This window comes from Momordica charantia (assembly GCF_013281855.1).
Source record: "Momordica charantia cultivar OHB3-1 chromosome 5 unlocalized genomic scaffold, Mcharantia_2.0 BLBB01000005.1, whole genome shotgun sequence".
Classification (NCBI taxonomy): Eukaryota; Viridiplantae; Streptophyta; class Magnoliopsida; order Cucurbitales; family Cucurbitaceae; genus Momordica; species Momordica charantia.
Genome location: NW_028275163.1, coordinates 570,650 through 589,516, shown reverse-complemented (window position 1 = coordinate 589,516; position 18,867 = coordinate 570,650). Strand labels below are relative to the sequence as shown.

The window sequence follows — 18,867 nt, the reverse complement described above, 5'->3', positions numbered from 1 at the left end:
AAAGATATCCAATTTGCAAAAATTAAATCTTTTGATACCCCAGTTCAGTCCAGATACAGATCCCCTGGTTTAGAAAAAGTTAAAATTGTGGGAGGTGAAAAAGGTCAATAAAAGTTTTCGTTGGGAGCCTGAAATTGAATGAATTTCAACACATCTTTCCCAAAATAAGGGATACTGGAATTCGACAGTTCAGTATAGTGATTAGTGTTGCTATTTTTAGATTACGACATGTAGTCCTCGTTCGAAGCTTCCCGGAAAGGCTGCTCTTTCCGCATGCAAACGACACGTCGGTTTCACCAAACTAAAATCTATAATCTCTCTCTTATTCTTTAAATTCTAAATGACCATTTTACCCCATTAAAAAAGAATTAAGGAGAAAAAGAAGACTTTTCAGCTAAGAATCTCAGAAAAATATGCTGAAAACAGACGGCTAAAATCTCTTCCCTTTGTGCTGCTGCTGCCATTACATTACTTGTGTGAAAGGGGACAAAAAGATTTGATTGCTGGTTTTTTTGTCTTTTTAAAGTTGTCAAGTCAGCAGTCTTAGTTTGACATTTCTGACATTGAAATCCAACGACGTGTAGTTTTTGATTCCTAGGTAGAGCATTCAAGTTTTAAAAATAAGGTTAATTTTGTAATTTTGCCTCCATGGTATTTTAAGCAAAATAATGATAAATGAAACCTAAAAGTGTATTCTCGGAGGTCTGAAAATTCAGAAAACAAAAAACACAACAATTTTTTGGGGGTGAGGCAGGTAAAGAGTTAAAGGCTTCTTTTCTTTTTTTTTTTTTTTTTCTTTCTTCTAATAAACATCCATAATTGCCACATCATTTTCTAAAATTTGAGGGCAAAAATGGTATTTCACGCCACTCCCATGGATTAAGGTAGAAAATAAAAATAAAAGGGGAAGAAACAAAACCTACCCTCTTGGGTGGGAATAAAAAAATGAAAAACATTGTGAGAAACAAATCTTATCTTCAATTAAAGAAGTGGAAAATGATGATTTTTTCAATGAGAGCCAAAACAAGAGGAGAGAAAAAAATTATATAAATTTGGGGGTTGTGATTTGTGAATGACTAATGAGAAATACATTCTCTCACCCGATCCTCCACACCTTTGACTTCAACCCTCAATTTTATACTTTTATTTCTTTTATTTAAACTAATACAAAAAGTAAACATTCACTTTATTATAAAATTAGGAATTTCAATTCTTTATTCTTATATTTAGCTAAGCTAATCAAATTAGATCTTCAACTTACACAAGTGATTAAATTAATATCCTTCTTATTTGTTATATGTTTTCTAAATCTTCATGAGCTTAAGGCGGCATTTTATTTTATTATTTTAATCTCATTTGTTGTTCATGGATTTTTTTAATTAACTTTCAAAATTTTTATTTTAATCTCTAAAATTTAATGTTTGTTTATTTACATCCATGAAGTTGTTAAATGCCTTTTTTTTTTTTTTTATCTTTTTAGTTTAACAGTTATGAGATTGGGAGATTGAATAATTGATCTTTCTACGGCTCTTAAATATCTATTATAATATTTGAATTAATTGTCATTTTCTGTTAATTTTCATTATTTCAAAAATGATGTGCATTACAAAACTGACACACCTATTAGAGTTTCATAAGCGGACTAATAATACAATATTAGATAAGAAAATATTGGTGATTGAATACTAGTTATTACGAGATGAAATCAAGTGCAAACACGTGACCTCCCCTCATTAAGACATGTATGTGTCCAAACCTTAGCTCAAACATGTCAAGAACGAGGAATAAATACTCATGCATACAAGAACACAATTCAACTTGGTTCCGACCCAAAGAAGATTCTAACTGGTAGAAAATCCGCTAACATTAAACAGAATGACGATTCTATCGTCAAAGGATCTTCGAATTGCCAGTGAAAAATTTGTTGAATGACAGGTACACCCATAGTTATGATAGAGCTAAGGTTCTCAATGCTCCCCTTGTGTAAAAAATAGAGTTCCACATTCTCAAATATATCCAATATTTTGCATTCTACTTAAGCTTCAAAGTGTAGGATTGAACACTACACCAATATATAAGGTTTTGCATTTAGATGCCACTAGAGTTGACTTCAAAATCTGCATCAAACAATTCGCTGACCTGTCACCATAATTATGGCTCAACCATAGCAATAACAAGAATGATTATCTTTTAAGAAGTTTACGATTAGTGTAAGGTTTAAAATAAATATGAATATGCTATGTTGAGGAATCAAATAGCGACAGTGCAGAGATTTGAAAAAAAAAGGGGGTTGGAATTGGTGGGTTGAGTCTCTGAAATCGAGGGTTGCGTAAAAAGAAAAGATTTGGTAGCAAATAAAAATTAATAAAGGGAGAGACCAGCTTTGGTTTATTCTGTAGGTTTTAAAATCCCAAAATTTGGTGCTCTGCTACGAAGCTTCCATCAAGAGTGAGGGGAAGAAAATTCTAGAAGAAATAGGAAAATATATTAACAACAAACATAAAAGGAAACTGCGAGGATGTTTCTGTTCCCTATCACTACAACGAACAAAAAAAAAAAATGGACCAATCATTGTTGTTAAACAGGTTCATAGTAGTTGATTTTTTCTTTTCTTTTTTGTCTTTTTTTTTTGGTGAAAATTATAGAATATTATGGGGAAAAGAAAAGTTTGAATGGCTTGGAGCCGTTGGAAATTTGGTCCAAACACAAACATGACTTTTTTTCTTCTTCCTCCTTTTATATTAATTTCATCCTTTTCAATCATTATTTTCATCGTCTATATATTATTACTTTCTATTTAAATGTAGCTTTTATCTATTTGATTGGACAAAAGAAAAAAAAAGTGAGGTGAGATGCACATCCCACCGTATTAATTTACTTAACTTATATTCACGGTGACTAATCTAAACCTAATTAAATTTGTTATAAAATTTCTTACAAAATTTTTAGTTTAGATCTTAGAAACCAACAAGATAGCGATAGAGTATAAATTGCAGAAAACTACAAAGAAAGACCTATCCCGACAAGATTTATAATGGTACTATTTGTGATAAATTCTACATGATCATATAGTGAAATGAAAGACTAAGAAATATTAGGTTGAAAAATGTGAATTGACTATACTCAATCATCTTCAATAATATTTAAACATGAAATAGATTCAAATCTCAAATAAAATTTTAATTTGAATCGGACCTAATTAAGTTTATTTAAGTATCAAGTTTCTCAAGTATAGTAATCTCTATTTTTAATTTGGTGCAATATTAATCTTTATGCTTATTACCTCAAAAAAATCAAACAAGGATAACAGCATCTCTCATATCCCAAATATCTCTATAATGAAATAATATTGTTTGTTTGTATAACTTATTAGTATTTTACTTTTGGTTTTAGAAATGATAAATTTTAAAAAATGGAAATTAAGCTATTTTTTATTATTATTTTATTTCTTTTAAGAGTGAAGAATAAGAAAAGGTCTAAAAAGATGGGCCAGGCGAGTGACAAGAGTTTGAAAGAGACGGAGGTTAGGCGAAGGAAGCCATGACGATGGCTGACGCTATGGGGGAGAAGATACATTGCATGTGGTTAATTTTTTTGGCTTCATTTTCTCACATTTTAATTGAATTTTATTTATGACCCCAACCAACGTGGATTTAACAAGAAAAAAAAAACTTCATTATTATTATTTATTGCATAATATTCCTACCCACTAACTTAACTAATAAAAGCAACTCTTGCATTTTAATTCAACTTCAACCTGTGGAATACATTAGATGTCCTTCTCAATTATTGGGCCTTCCAACTATAACAGAAACAAACTGATTTATTATGCTCGTTTTGGATTTTCTGTTGGACAATATTTAAATTGATTGCCACCTTCTTTTAGGAACACTGAAAAAACTACTTATTATTATTTTATTTTTTAGAATAATAATAATAATGTAAACAAATAAAAATACTTTATGCTATTTGTGATTCAACTATATTCATATTGAACACATCCTTTACTTATAAGTTATAAATTTGAATTTTTTTTATTTTTTTGAAATAATTATAAATTTTATTTTTTAAAATAATTATAAAGTTGAATTTTTAATCTTATTTGTTTGTAAGGTAATATTGTAAGAAAAAAATATAGAAGTAACAGAATTTTCGGAAAATCCAACGGCTCGGCGGCGCGGCATTTAATTTACTCTGGGCGATAAAGCCGGTTGGATCGGCCACGTCATTTTCCATCTTCACAGGAAAATTGTTAATTATTGTTTTAAATGTGGGGTGGTGATAACTGATATTGCAAATTTATAGATGATATTGGTGACGTGGTGTATTATCCTTGCCGTTAAAAATTGGAATTCTAAATTATTTACTCATTAAATCCTTTCTTCCTTTTTTTTTTTTTGTAAATTCATTTGCCAATGGAAAGTCAACCCAATAATAAATAGAAACGACAATGAATCATGATGTTACAATTATATAAATAGCTCTATAATAAAGTTGGATTGATTATAATTATTTTTACTTTTTAGGTTAAATAAACAATTTCTTTACCAACCTGAACATAGTTTAATTGATTAAAACGTACTTGTTCGACCAAATGGTCGTGGTTTTGAATTTGAACACCTCGATGTTGATGTACTAAAAAAACGATAATAATAATCTTATCTATGTAATTTGAAATTAGTTTCATTTGTTTGCAAATTTTAAAGTTCTAATTGAATTATATTGTTTGAGCTTGATCTCAATTCGATTTCTATAATTTAGTTCAATCCACTAATTTATAAAACTTTTTTATTTTTTCCACACGAAAACTTGCTCATTTTCCTAAATTCTTTACTTTGCTCTAAACCACAGCTACAAAACTCGACCAAATAAGATATCAGCTCATTATAACATGTATGAAAATAAAATGGACAGTTTGAAAAAAAACTTTTAATTTTAGAAACTTGAAATATGGCCAAAATGGTTGTGCAACAAGTTTATTTTTATTTTTTAAAATACAAACAAGTTCAAATCTGATATGTCAATTCTCTTGGTATCGGACCGCTGATCTCAAACCCAATGGGCCGCATCTCAAAAGAATGGGAAGCCCAATGGGCCAGAAGCAATTTAGGACATTGAGTGTCCAGCATTTTCACTTGGGTTTAATGCAAAACGACGAGGGAAAAAGAATTAATTTTAATTTTTAATAAGTTAGAAATCTCGATATATCTTTTTTGAGACACCGAGATCCCGATATATTAATATGACTTTTTTTTTTAGTTTAACATGTTAGGAAATGTATTCAAACTCACAATCTTATAGTTTGAAATATATGTCAATTACCGCTGATCTATGCTCGCCTTGGCCGATATATTAATATGACTTAAATGTCTTGGAATTGAAAAATATATATATGTATATTTATTTATTTATATTTTTAATTTATAAACTTAAATAAGACTGTATTTGTTAGTTAACCATTTGAAATACGGTAAAGTGTTGTAGGAATAATTATTTTTATAACCTTTTGGAAATAAAACAAAATTTTCAAATTTACTTTTTATTCGGCTATATATGTAACTTTTTGTCCCAAATAAAAACCTTCAGCTTGTTTTTGCAGTGAGGTTTGAAGTGTTTTTGTTTTGTAATTTGGCTAATTTGGTAAAAAATATTAAAAAAAATTGAGAGGAAGTAGACATAAATTAAAAAAAAACAAAAAAATTCCACAATCATAGTTTTTTTTTTCCTTGAAAAAATTTCAAAATAGTTCATGAACATATAAAGGGGAGAATTTGATTCTTCGATATTTTGGTCGATTATATATGTTTTAACTAATTGAATTATGATAATGTTGAAATTTCAATATACAAGTTTATAGTTCCAAATATTTTGAGATTAAAAATCGCATACAATATATAAAAAATTGAACATGTTATTATTGATAAAATATTTTAATCTGTCACACAATATGCAATTGACCACGCATCTAATATGTTTTTAGATGGACCCCTTAATGTATGGCGTACATGAGATTATATGAATTAAAATCTTGAATAATAGAATTGATTTTTCAAGGGGACAAATATTGTAAAAACACTAGTTGGATAAAGCTTCTTTATGTTGGGATTTGGATTTGATTCCTTCAAACATGATCCTCCAATTAGACTTTCTTGCATGATTTATTCTACGTGTCCACATCCACACATTCACTACCACTCTATATTATGTAAAAATTCATGTCTTATTTTTTTAATTTTTCTAAAAGGCTTATATAGATGTTTAATGGTTATCTCAGCTATTAATTTAAATGGAAATTTTCAAAATATTTGGTAAGAAATTATTATACGAGACAATATAATTTAGCTTGTAATTTTGTATTTGATTAGCTTCATTAATAATTAACTATAATTAAAAAAAACAACATTAATTTAACTATCTACAACACGTGATATGTAAATTAAATACAGATTTGATATTGTATAAATCTACCAAAATTGTATTAAATTTGTTAACAAATCATGCAAAAGTAACCATCAATCGCTATTAAAAAAAAATTGAAGAAAAAGAATAAAAATATCATATCATAATTAGTGACATAGACTGTTAAATGTGCAGTAGAGTTAATATATCCGTTAATATTTTTCTTCGTACACAAGAAGGAAACGATAAATAGGAAGGGGTTCTAGTCTTCTAGAATCAGAATCGCATTTTAATATTCCTATCAAATAAAATAAAAAAGATTTACACAGAGACTCTCTTTGAATTCCAATATTTTTTATCAGCCAAAAAAAAAAAAAAAAAGCTTCAAAGAGATCTGAGAGAATCGAATTTTCCCACACTGTCAAACAGAAAAAATTGGTCAAATTCCACGTTCATGGACCATTGGACCCCATGTACTCACCTATAAATATTGCATGATTTCACCAATTCAAAATTGAAAAACATCCAAACAAGACACAGAATTAACGTTGTTAATTATTCATATAGCCAAGAAATGGAAAATTCTCGCAAGGGTAAGGAACAGTTGAAGCAAGGTGAGGATGCGATCAAGTACCGAGGGGTGCGGAAGCGGCCGTGGGGGAAATATGCGGCGGAGATTCGAGACCCGTCGAAGAACGGGGCGAGGCAATGGCTCGGGACGTATGACACGGCCGAGGAAGCGGCGAGGGCTTACGATCGGATGGCATTTGATTTGAAAGGTCATTTGGCTAGTCTGAATTTCCCTAGTGAATATTATGCTCGTGTCATGGGTTCTCCTCCTCATCCTCCTCACCTTGTTTTTCCCACGAACCGAGGTCCCGGGACTCAAGGCGGTGGCGGTGGCGGTAGCTCGTCTTCTACTATCAACGATGCCAATAAAAAGCAAGTTTTCGTGATTGAATATGTGGACGGCAAAATTTTGGATGATCTTCTCGAGCAAGAAGAGAGGAAGAAGAATACCAAATAAAACTCTACTCTTTTTTTTTTTCAGCTTGTATCTGGGTTTTTGCCCTAGCTCTTTGTTAAGCCCTTAATAATCTCTACAGCTCCTATTCCTGTTTAATTAACCCATGTTTACTAATATGCTTGAACACCAGCATATATTTTTCTTAATATTATTGGGAAAATGAGCTTTTTTCCACAATTAATCTTCGTGGGAGTCAGCTTTTGTTTCAGCAAATATTGAACATTTAAACTAACTTCACTTGCAAAACTTAAGATAAAATTAATTCATGAGTTTATCTTTGAACACATGCATTTTTCTAATTTCTTGTATAAAAAGTTCTTGGGTCGGAGAGTTTAAGGTTACACTGCAAAAATTAATGCATGCATGCAGATGGAAAAATGGGGGGTTTTAAAATTAATGTCAATAAATTATTTTTTACGCAGAAATGAGAGATTGAAAAAAAAAAGGCATATTTAGTTGAAATATGATTTGGGAAATCTGGAATTTCTGAGAGGAAAAGAGAATATTAAACTGTTCTGCCAAGTTGATCGAGAAACATGGCTTAAGAACGATGCACAGCCAATTAAAGTTGCTTTCAAGATCTCATTGCACAGTGTTTGTGTTCCCATATTTGTCTGCCAAATCGACATCGAATTTTGCAAAGTGAATTATTGATGATTTATTGTTATTTCTCAATAATACAATTAACCAATCTCTCTTCATTTCCATTTTGAAAAGCATATAGATAGATATATACGGTTCTCTTTCGATAACGATTCTGTTTTTAAGTTGAAATAACTATAACGAGAATATTGTCATGATTAGTAAACGAATCACTGCTTTTTTATTTATCTTTTTCATTATTCAAACATTTTTTTTAAAGTCCATCTTAGAATGTAACTCAATATCACATTTCTAATTTTTAGAAAATAAAAATCAAATCACTTTTTTCTCTCTCTTTATTTTGTTTATTATTTGTTTTTCTTTTTATCATCCCAAATTGAATGCTCTCTAGCTTTTTATCCATATAATCAAGGTTCGCCCGCCACAAGACCCAAAGCCAAAGAGATATCAAAACTTCTATGTATTAAACTCACTTAAATATTCGAACACAAGACTTCATGTTAGGTGATATCACAGAATCTCGTTCCCTTGCTAAGGGGTTGTCCATTGAGAGCCTTCTTATATTTATTTTTTAACTTCGCTTAGACTACTAATTAGGGACTTTTCACCATTGAGACTCTCTTAACTCTTAATTCTATCAACTTTTTTATGTACATTTAGACTTTAGTTATATCAACTCTTTATCTACACTAAAACTTATAAAAGTGTATTTCTCTCTCTTTTTTTTTTTTTGAACGGTTCAAGTTTTCTAATAATTTTTTAGTTCAACAAATTATGATTGGTGGGTCGGGATTCAAATTAAACTTCCAACTTTTTGTCAAAGATATGTATCTCATTCAGTTGAATTATATGCTTAGATTGCAAATTTTACCGTATTTTAAGCATGAAGTAGTAAGTCTCTCAATTAATGCAAACCATAGAATTTTAGGTTTTGTCATTAGTTTTTAAATTTGTTTAGTTTTATAATTTTTAACTCTATTTTTTTTGGTAAAAAAGAAAAGCTCTATTTTAAAACTTGAAATCTTGCTTTCCAATGCATTCCCGTTAAGGTTACGTTCTAAGATGAATTTTGCAAATCGTGAGGGATAGCTAAATTTTTGTTACAAAATAAATAAATAAAATTAAATTGATGCAAACAATGCAATAAAGATAATTATTAAGCGGAGAAATTCAAACGTCATGATACTAAGTCATTTAAGTCTGTTGGTTTATCTTATTACAATAAAGAATTGAGAGATTTGAACTTTCTAAGTAATTTATAATTGAGCTTTACTGAAGTTTGTAGTTATTTTAAACTGACTACTTAGACAAACACAATTAGTTAATTGAGTTAATTTCAAATAAAAATTAGTTAATTGAGCCTAGCAAAACAATGAGTGAGGCCATCATAATACAACTTTTTTTTTTCCATGAATCATATCACAGCTGTTATATGGCGGGAGCGAAGGAATTGGAACCTCTAGGTTTATTTTAGATTAAAAAAAGAAAAAAAAATACATTTTTGGTCCTGAGGTTTGAGGTGAGTGTTAATTTGTTGTTACTTAAGTTTCAAAATGAACATTTTTTGTCTCTGATATTTGGAATAGGTGTCAATTTGATCCTTAAGTTTCAAAATGATCACTTTTGATCCCAAAATTTGAATTTTGATTATACATTGTTCTTAACCATTCTTTGACTATTACTTGACGGGATGATGAAAAAATGACGTGACAATTAATGAGTGACTGGACTTTTTTAATTTGCTTTTCCATTTGGTCCCTAACTAGTCACCTGTTAATTGTCACGTCATTTAAATAAAAGTTGTCGTCGGCATCTCAATGCTACGAGTTTTGTAGCGAAGACCCAATCATCCGCACACCCCATTCTTTAATTTTCATTTAATTTACGTAGCGTCAAGATGGTGTCCATTCGGCCAACTTGGCCCTGCAGCAGCCCGAATCTACTTTTCATCATTTCTTCAGTTCTTCCATTGTCTCGACTCGTTTCGACGTCGATTTTGCTCCATAATCTTAACATTAAGATATTGATTTGTGCAGAAAAAAAGAGGCGAGGACATTCAATGGGTGATAGGTAAAAGTAAAAAGTTAAAAGCATTAACATACATGAACGAATGAGGTGAGCAGTGAAAAAGGGTTGGATCTCAATTCTGAAGCCAGCCCGAAATGGAGCGATCAGTAAAAAGCACTTTTTGGCGTTGACCAAAGATTTCACCAACTTTCTCCCATGTGGGAGAATCCCTATGTGACTGGTCAAATTCCATGAACCCAACTTTTTTATTATTATTTTTTTTCTAATAGTAATAACGCACCCTGATCCACTACTCATGTTTTCTCTCTCTTTTTCTTTTTCTTATTTATTCTCTGTCTTTTGCATTTTCTAATATTGGTAAGACTATATTTAAATGATCATCTCTGTGGGTACGATTCTTTGTCTTTTAGAATGGATTAAAATGATGAGCATGTTAGGGTTTCTCTAAACCACGTTTTGAATTCTTTGTATTACGACCATCAAGGACTGTTATTTTATTAATGTAATGTTGAAGGAGGAATATAATGGTGAGAACAAAATAGGAAATTGGCTTCCAACAAATTTGGAGAGCAAAGTCTTGAAGTGAGATCAAAATATATCATACGACATGTGAATTCCACAATCTGACCATTTAATCAAACACAATGACTATTTATTCAATCTCAATAGTTCTATTCAATCCCAACTCCACAATCCAATTTGGCTTTTTCACGTTACCCCCAATAGAGATTATAAGACTTAGTGTTAATTTAATCACATTTTGATTTTTACCCAACTTCAAAATGCATATTCTAATTTCTATGAAATGCTTGGAATAACAACCGGAAACTCTTTTTGCTCAACTCTCTTGCATTAAATTACAAAATCAAACAACCTGATGCCTAATTGATATAATAATTCACATATATTAAACCTATTCAAGCCCAGAGCGATGATTTAACATAAAATTACACTAACATACTTGTTTTTGGATCGAGTGATAATTCGGAAAAAAAAGTTAGACTTTGTAAGTAATGGAATATTATAATGAACCAAGTGCCTTTGCCTTTTTGAAAAAGTATGTGGCACAAAATATTCATAAAAAAAAATATGTGGAAAAATATATGACGTACTTCTCCCATTTTTCATTTATCATTTGTCATATCATTTTCGTATTAAAAATAATGTGAAGTACATTAATTTAAAAAAATAAAAATTATGGTGTGAATAATAAAAGTATGGTATTTTCATAGCAATTTAAATTTTCCATGTCGTCTTTGAAGTTGCAGGTAAGCACAGTGGCGGCGGCGTTAGGCCCTTCGCCTTCATCAACTAACCCAAAGCCAGCCTCACGCCACCCGTTTTTCTTCTAATTAAGCCCAATTATCATTTCAGTTTCCGCTATTAGTTGTATCTTTAAAATTTGAATTATGCTCCGGGAAGGAACGGCTCTATTTTTTCCTAATTTTAATTTCTTTTATCTAATAGATTCAAATAGAGAAGATATCGACTTTAGATTTTCTTATAAGAGAAGATATCTTACTAAAGTTTTTCTAAAAAAAAATATTCGTAATTGAGGTACGCTATAGAGAGTTTTGTCGAATTCCCTTTGTTCTATAAGATTTGTGTAAATTTGGTAATTTTATTAGGCCAAATATCTACCTCTATAAAAGGTGACCTGCATCATAGATATGAGTATCTGTATAGGTCATGTTAACTATTCGAATATAGTTTAGTAGATAAAATATCAATTATTTTTTTTAAGTCAAAATTTCCATTTTTTTTAAGTGTGAATTTATATGTGAAAATAATTACTTTTTTCTTTTGAATAAAAAAGTAACTTACTGCATAATATCATTAACGTGAAGACTTCTTAAAATCAAATTTTAAAAAGTTGACAGAACAAACAAAACAAAGAACGGAAAGCCATGTGGTGGGCAGCCTAAAAAAAGTGTAAAAGTGAGGTTTATTGTTGTAATTAGGCAAATTAAAGCTAAATTATTTGCTTTTAAATTGAGGGTAATTAAGTAATAATGAAGTTTAATAATGTGATGGGTTTTTTTTTTTTTTTTTGAGTACAACAATGTGTTGGGTGTGTATTGTTTGTGCATAATTAATTTTGATGAAATTGAGCTTAATCTTTCATTACGAAAGAAAAGGTCACCTTTGGCGGGTGATTGGACAGAAATTAATGTAGAGAAAGCAAATTAATTATAACCGACAAACAGTTCCTTCAATAGAGAACCGACGCAAATGGACAAATTTCTAAGCGCGATCCTTCACTTATTTTCTTTTTTTTTTTTTTTTGGAGGAAGGAGATTCGAATTTGCAATTTTTTTTTACATGGGAAATTGTAGTGGTAGCAAATATTTTGTATGCATTTAAAATATATGTCCCATGTTTAATATTTTCAAATATATCAGATACCTTATCAATAATATATGAATAATATATCATACACTCATATCAGTAGTATATTATATGTATGTCACATTTATATTGCACAGACATTCATATTATTAATAGTATATTAAATACGTACGTATTGAATGCAAGTATATCAGACACTCATATTAGTAATATATTAGATATATATCAATGATATTTAGTGATTATTACCTTCTACTAATTAATTGATACATTAAAATGAAATTAGATTTACTAATTCTTGAAATATATTGATATTGTCCGCTTTGGGCATAGCCCACACGGCTTTGCTTTTGGTTTCACTCAAAATGGCTGTTGTTCTCTCTTATATACCATGAATCACCCATTTTCCTAACCAATGTGAGACTTTGTTTGCACTCTTTACAAACCCAACAGAATCTACTCTTATTTCTAATACCTTTAAACAAAAAATAAAATAGTTGAAGAGTTTAAAATTACAACTAGTGCGGTGTGGATTATAACAATATTCAACTAGTTCTAAAACCAATTGATGATTATAAAAGTAATTCAAATCTTGTTGAATTTTTTGATGATTTTCGAGATAGATTCTTAACCTATTAAAAAAGCTATATGAAACCTAAATTAAATGTTTGAGAATAGTACTCGAGAGGGGTTTGCATGTGCACGTGTCTAGTTGAGTTCTGATGATTGACTACCATTTATAGAGATGAGCATATGATTATGAGACAAAGAATTAGATATGTGTGAAAGGATTTGCTTAAAAATTTGTCTATGAATTAAATTAATCATGGGAATGGCTAGGTTAAGTAGAGTTGGTTAGTCGTCGGCTTTTTCAACTAAATTTCGGATGTGCCGAAAGATGAACGGGATATGCATCGTTGCAACAAGATTTCGTTACATTGATTTATTAGATTTTTGACGGATGAGAGAGAGAAATGTAATAAAAATATATTTTTTTTTCTATTTTTCTAAAATAACGAGTTATCAATTTTATTTTAATAATTGTTAGTGGTTAATATGAAATAAGTTTTCGACTCGTCCACATTTAGACCTTTTTCCCTACATGAATTTCATGCCCCCAACAAATAAAAAAATGTGTTAATTAATGTTATCAATTACTCTTTAGTAATTATTGGAAACAATCTCTTCCGAAAAAAGAAATCCTAAAGTTACTGTGCAGATTGTTGCGGCAAGAAAAATTCACTCTTTTGGAAAAGAAACTGAGAGTTGTGATCGACAAAATGGTTCCGTCTCTTACAATATATTTTTTATTGCATTCTGAAGGAAAAGAAAGAGGATAAATAATAAAATATATATAAATATAGATGGCAAGAAATAATAGTTGCATTAAAAAAAGTTTTGAAAAGTTAGAAGAAAAAGGGAAAGGCTAAATATAATTGCCCTCACTTTATTTTTTCCTTGGTCTCAGACAAAGTTGCTTGAGATGACACTGACACTGACACACACAGGGTTTCAATTTTTTTTAGTTGCTCTTTTCGTCTTCTTGTCCATAATCAAGAAGATCCTCCAGCACTTTATCATCCAAGTACTCAAATTCGATCACTTCATTATTCTGCCGCATTGACATGGAAGAAGAAGACGCAGTACCGGAAGAAGAAAATCCTCCGCCGCCGCCGCCGCCGGTGCTGGTGAGAGGGTATTCATTGGGGAAGTTTAGAATGGCCAAATGACCCCTCATGCTGTACGCTGCTCGATCGTAAGCACGTGCGGCTTCTTCCGCCGTGTTGAATGTTCCGAGCCACATGCGTGCTCCTTGCCGTCTAGAGTCGCGAATCTCCGCCGCGAATTTCCCCCACGGCCGCTGCCGGACCCCCCGGTAGCGGACCTCTCGCCCGGCTCCGGCAGCCGCGGAATCATCCACGTAGCCCCTTCCACGCCCGCTTTTGTCCATATGGGTGTTAAAATTTAGTTGGGTTTTTGCATGGGGAGGAAACGTTACATGGTTTTGATTATATATATACATTATGCGTATTTGTATTTGGTCCACCTTGTCAAAAAAGAGTGGCCAATTGCAAAGTTAAAATCCCCCTCCCGAATTTCCCACGTGGATTCGACTTCTTCCAAATTCCACCCCCTTTAATTTCCTAGTGTGTCAATATCATCAAAGAACTTAATTATTACACAACAGGACACTGAAACCAAATTCAAATTCATCCACACAATTATTTCGTTAATCGATGACGATTTAATATATATTCGGGTTTGGATGTATTCTGGCTTGGGAAAATTATGTTACGTTTGATTGTAATTATATAAAAAGGGTTCGAGTTCAATTATTTTTATCCACAATCTCCACGTATGAAAGCAATGGATTTACAGTCCAATGCATCTGGATGCTTTGTTCAATGTGGTGGTGGCTAAGAAATGCTTTCAGTCATTCTCTTTCTTATGAATATTGGAGTTGTTTTGATGTTAAAAGCTGGGATTCGCAACTCGCAACCCCAATAACAAACAAAATAATAAAAAAAAAAATTGGTGGCTTTCTCTCCAATCCCATGTCGCATCAACATTTCCCTCGGCCACTCTCTATATCTTCCCAAATACATATATACACAGAATTGATCAACCCTTTTTGAAGAAGACGATGATAAATGGATGGTCCATAGTGCCACACAAAGTGGGAAATCACGGAATTGGATGTTGGGTTGGTCAAAATTTTAAATTTTGCAGAGCTTTCAAGTTCAAATAATGAGGGGGAAATTTGATGAATGATTAGCAGTTGAACTTGGTTGAACATGGGAGTGGGATTCTCTCTCTCTTTTTTTTTTTTTTTTTTTTTCTTTTCGGGATAGGTGAGTGGGGATTCTTAAAAAGAATGCTTCATAAACCGACAAATTAAAGTTTGGCTACATGATTGAAAAACACAACCCAATTACGAGAATGACTTGGTCTTTTTAACCCACAAGCAGACCTTAAAAACAACCCAAAATGCAACAAGAGAGGAAATAGATGATGAAAACTTGAAACGACGAAACAAATGTCTCTTGTTCTAGAAAGTGGGGAGAGCGACGTGTCGTTCGGCCGGTGAAGAACTAAGAAGGCCCATGAATATAAGCAATCGTGGGCCGCTAGTTGACAAGATTGACTGCCTTTATTATTATTATTATTATAATTCTCCTAAACCGACCTTTCCCAATTTCAATTTTCCATCTTGACCTGGTCAACGGCGTTGACCGCTTTTGTCCAGTTGGATCCTCCCCCACTTGGGATTTCAGAACGTAGCACCACGTGACACCCTGCCAACCTGATTTCCTCGATTCACCGCCACGTGTACATGTTCCAAAATTCACAAAAATCTGATGCATGAAAGGGAAAAAATAACTATGAATCCATACATTAGAATCGTAGCTCATAGATCTCTTCATTTTCAGAAAAAACAAAATTTTGATAGAGGGTAAAACCTATCACATGGAGTGTTTATTTCTTTTACACAGATCTTCCCTTTGCATAACTCGCCTCTTTCAACTCGTTTAGGTGAAGAAATGATCCACCTATGTGGCAGAATCTAGTATAAATTTAGATGGATTAAACCATTTCTTTTGACCTTATCAGAAAAATATTGATTAATTTGTTTGTAGTTCTATGATTCTTTAAATATCATATTCCTATTTAATCTATTTGAATTTCATATTCGAAATTGGAATGATGTACTAAAGAAATCAAAATTAAAACGGATCCAGCGATCACGTGATGCTGACGCCAACAGTGAAACGACACGTGTTTTAAGAAGGTGGGTTGTGGGAAAGATCCAGGTGAAAATGGATAAAACAAATATATTAATAAATAAATATATAATTGAGAATTTGAGAAGTGAGAGAGAGTTGAAATTTGGAATAGTAAATGTAATAAATTTTCCATTCAAGTTGGTGATGGGCTGAGACGTCTTTTTACCGAGCGAATGCAGCCACCTCCCCATGTGCCATTTTACCAATTATTTCCTTTTCCTCTGTTCTTTTCTGATATCTCTTAAATTTCAGTGTAACAATGTAATTATATTTTTACTTTTCGTACTTTTTTCACTCTTAATTTTAATTCACTCTCTCAAGATTTTCATTACCATATTTATTGTTTTATTAAAGTTTGTCAAACATCTTTGTAACAAAAATTTAACAGTGTTAAATAATTTAACCCTTCAAAACAAGTAGCATAGATGTATGGGAACAAAATTAGTACCGAGTCATATTTACTTTTCAATCAAATTTATTAATATGTTAAATTCTGATATTTTAATCTATGAAATTGTCTAGATCCGGATGTCATGAAAATAAAATATCACATTATAAAGTGTACCTATTTAATCTACAAAATAATTTACCATTTAAGATTTTTATCATTGATAAGTAACATTAGAGTTGTTTACTACGTTGCCAAATGAAACATTCTGCATACAACTATTTATCAAAATTTAGAAACTTTTTTTTATATAAACTTATCAAAATTTGGTATAATTTGTTAAAAGTAATTTTCCATTTTTCTTGTACAATGATATTTTTCCGTGCATAACAAAAGTTGAATTACAATTTTGGTTCTTTTAACTTTTAAAACTTATATCTAAAATATTTCTGAGCTTTCAATGTCATGCATATTAAATAGATGAATTTAACCAAAAAAATGTTTAATTCTACTTTTAACTTAATTCTGGTTTTATACCTAATGAATAATTATAGTTTTTATATTTAAGGAATCTAATCTATTAAATATTTTTTAAAATTTAAAGACGTATTAGGTAAAAGTTAAAAAATTCATTTGACATTTTCTTTATAGTTTAAAGATCTGCCAAATACTTAATTTAATGGTTAAAGACTTATTAAATACTTTATCGAGTGTGTCATTGAGTGTGATTTTAGCATGGTTAGAATTGCTTTCTCAAAATCACTACCATTTTAAAATATCATTTATGACGGTAATTCTAAAGTGATTCCCACTTAATCATTTGAGAGGTATTCCTAATTGATTTTTTGTCCAAAAAAAAAAATATAATTAAATTTAAAATGGTTATTGTTTTTAAATTTCAAATTTATCTTTCATACTTTACCTTGCACCTTAAAATTGTTTTGAAGAATTCTATTTTTCTTATTTCTAACTCTCCAACTTTATTTATCTTTAATTTTGTTACTCTAATTTTTCTCTAAAATTTTGGTAATCTTTAAATTTTTAATTTCTATCTTAGTTTATTGATCTATCTAAAATTTTGTCTCTCACCCTCTAAGATTTTTGCTCCTATCTAAAACTTTTGTCAAATTCTTTAAACTTCAAATATTAATCACTTAAAACCACCTTTAATTATATAAAAAAAATACTTGAGGAGTAGATAACCAAACGTTAGAATAAGTATATAAAAATCACTTTCACAAAATCCATCGTCATTAATTTTTTTCTCTAAAATCACTAATTCTAAAATTATTTCCAAAAGAACTTGGATGAGGACAAAATTAACCAGTGATTTCACACATTAAAATCAAATATAAAATATTGGTTGGGATCGAAATTAGAGAGAATTATGGCTTGTGGTTTGAGGATCGGGCAAAAACAAAACCAAAAACATGCCCCAAACCAGACATTGTTGAAAGATGTTTTTTTTTTTTGAGGAAACGCAGACAATGATGTGAACAAAAAAGTTGAATTTTACTCATAAAGTTAGCAACTTTACTTTGTTAACTGACAGTTTTTTTGGCCCATAAAATGAAAAACAATTATTTAAAATAAATTAAAAAAAAGAGAAGAAAAAAGAAGGCAAGGTTGGCAGAGGAGAGGGAGGGAGGAAGGACACGACACGACACGTAATTTGACATTAAATGGTTGTGTTGTGGAAATTGTCAACACACGAGCATGGACTGTGTCGGGTTTTACCTTCTATCTGCCCTTTCAAACTCAACTAATTTGGCTTTTGATCTAATGGGGTTGTAGTGTGAAATTAAATTTATTTAGTACGAGGTTTGCTTTTTGTTTTTCCATTTTCTAAAGTTCTAATTCTTATTCCTAGCCGTCCTCTTAAGATGATGTATTCAACTTCTCTCCTGCTTTTTCTTTTTCTTTTCTAAATACAACACATTTTTCTTTTTCTTTTTCTTTTTTTTTTTAAATACAACAAATTAAGGACATGAGTATTTGAATATTCTACCTAAAAAAATAAGTAAAAATCAATTAACGCTGAATTATGTTCATTCATTGTCTATTTGCCTGTAGGCTCGTCTTTGTATTTAAATTTAAAGCAGGTATGTTGAATCATTAAATTTTGGTTGAAAAGGCTTCCTAACTGGTGGCTAGTTCCATCCTTTATAATACATTATTAAATATTTAAGTTGCCTAGAAAAAATAACAGATATATTCTTTTTTAAATAGTAACCATTTATTCTCAACTACAACATGGAGTTAAGCTCAACAGTCCATTAATCAAGCTA

The 18,867-nt window shown here is 30.7% G+C and overlaps 1 protein-coding gene and 1 pseudogene across 1 annotated transcript; one reads left to right on the top strand and one right to left on the bottom strand.

The window, feature by feature from the left end:
- Positions 1–6,833: 6,833 nt before the first annotated feature.
- On the top strand, positions 6,834–7,576 carry LOC148211117 (ethylene-responsive transcription factor ERF098 pseudogene; annotated as a pseudogene).
- Positions 7,577–13,849: 6,273 nt separating this feature from the next.
- LOC111020862 (ethylene-responsive transcription factor ERF096-like) lies at positions 13,850–14,369 on the bottom strand. The gene has a single exon (XM_022297658.2). The coding sequence runs from the start codon at positions 14,355–14,357 to the stop codon at positions 13,929–13,931; it is 429 nt and encodes a 142-aa protein (XP_022153350.2). The 5' UTR covers positions 14,358–14,369; the 3' UTR covers positions 13,850–13,928.
- Between the last annotated feature and the right edge of the window lie 4,498 nt (positions 14,370–18,867).

What these genes read in the sequence shown, in the direction of transcription:
- LOC111020862 (XM_022297658.2), bottom strand. Translation starts at nt 14,357, where the DNA reads ATGGACAAAAGCGGGCGTGGAAGGGGCTACGTGGATGATTCCGCGGCT.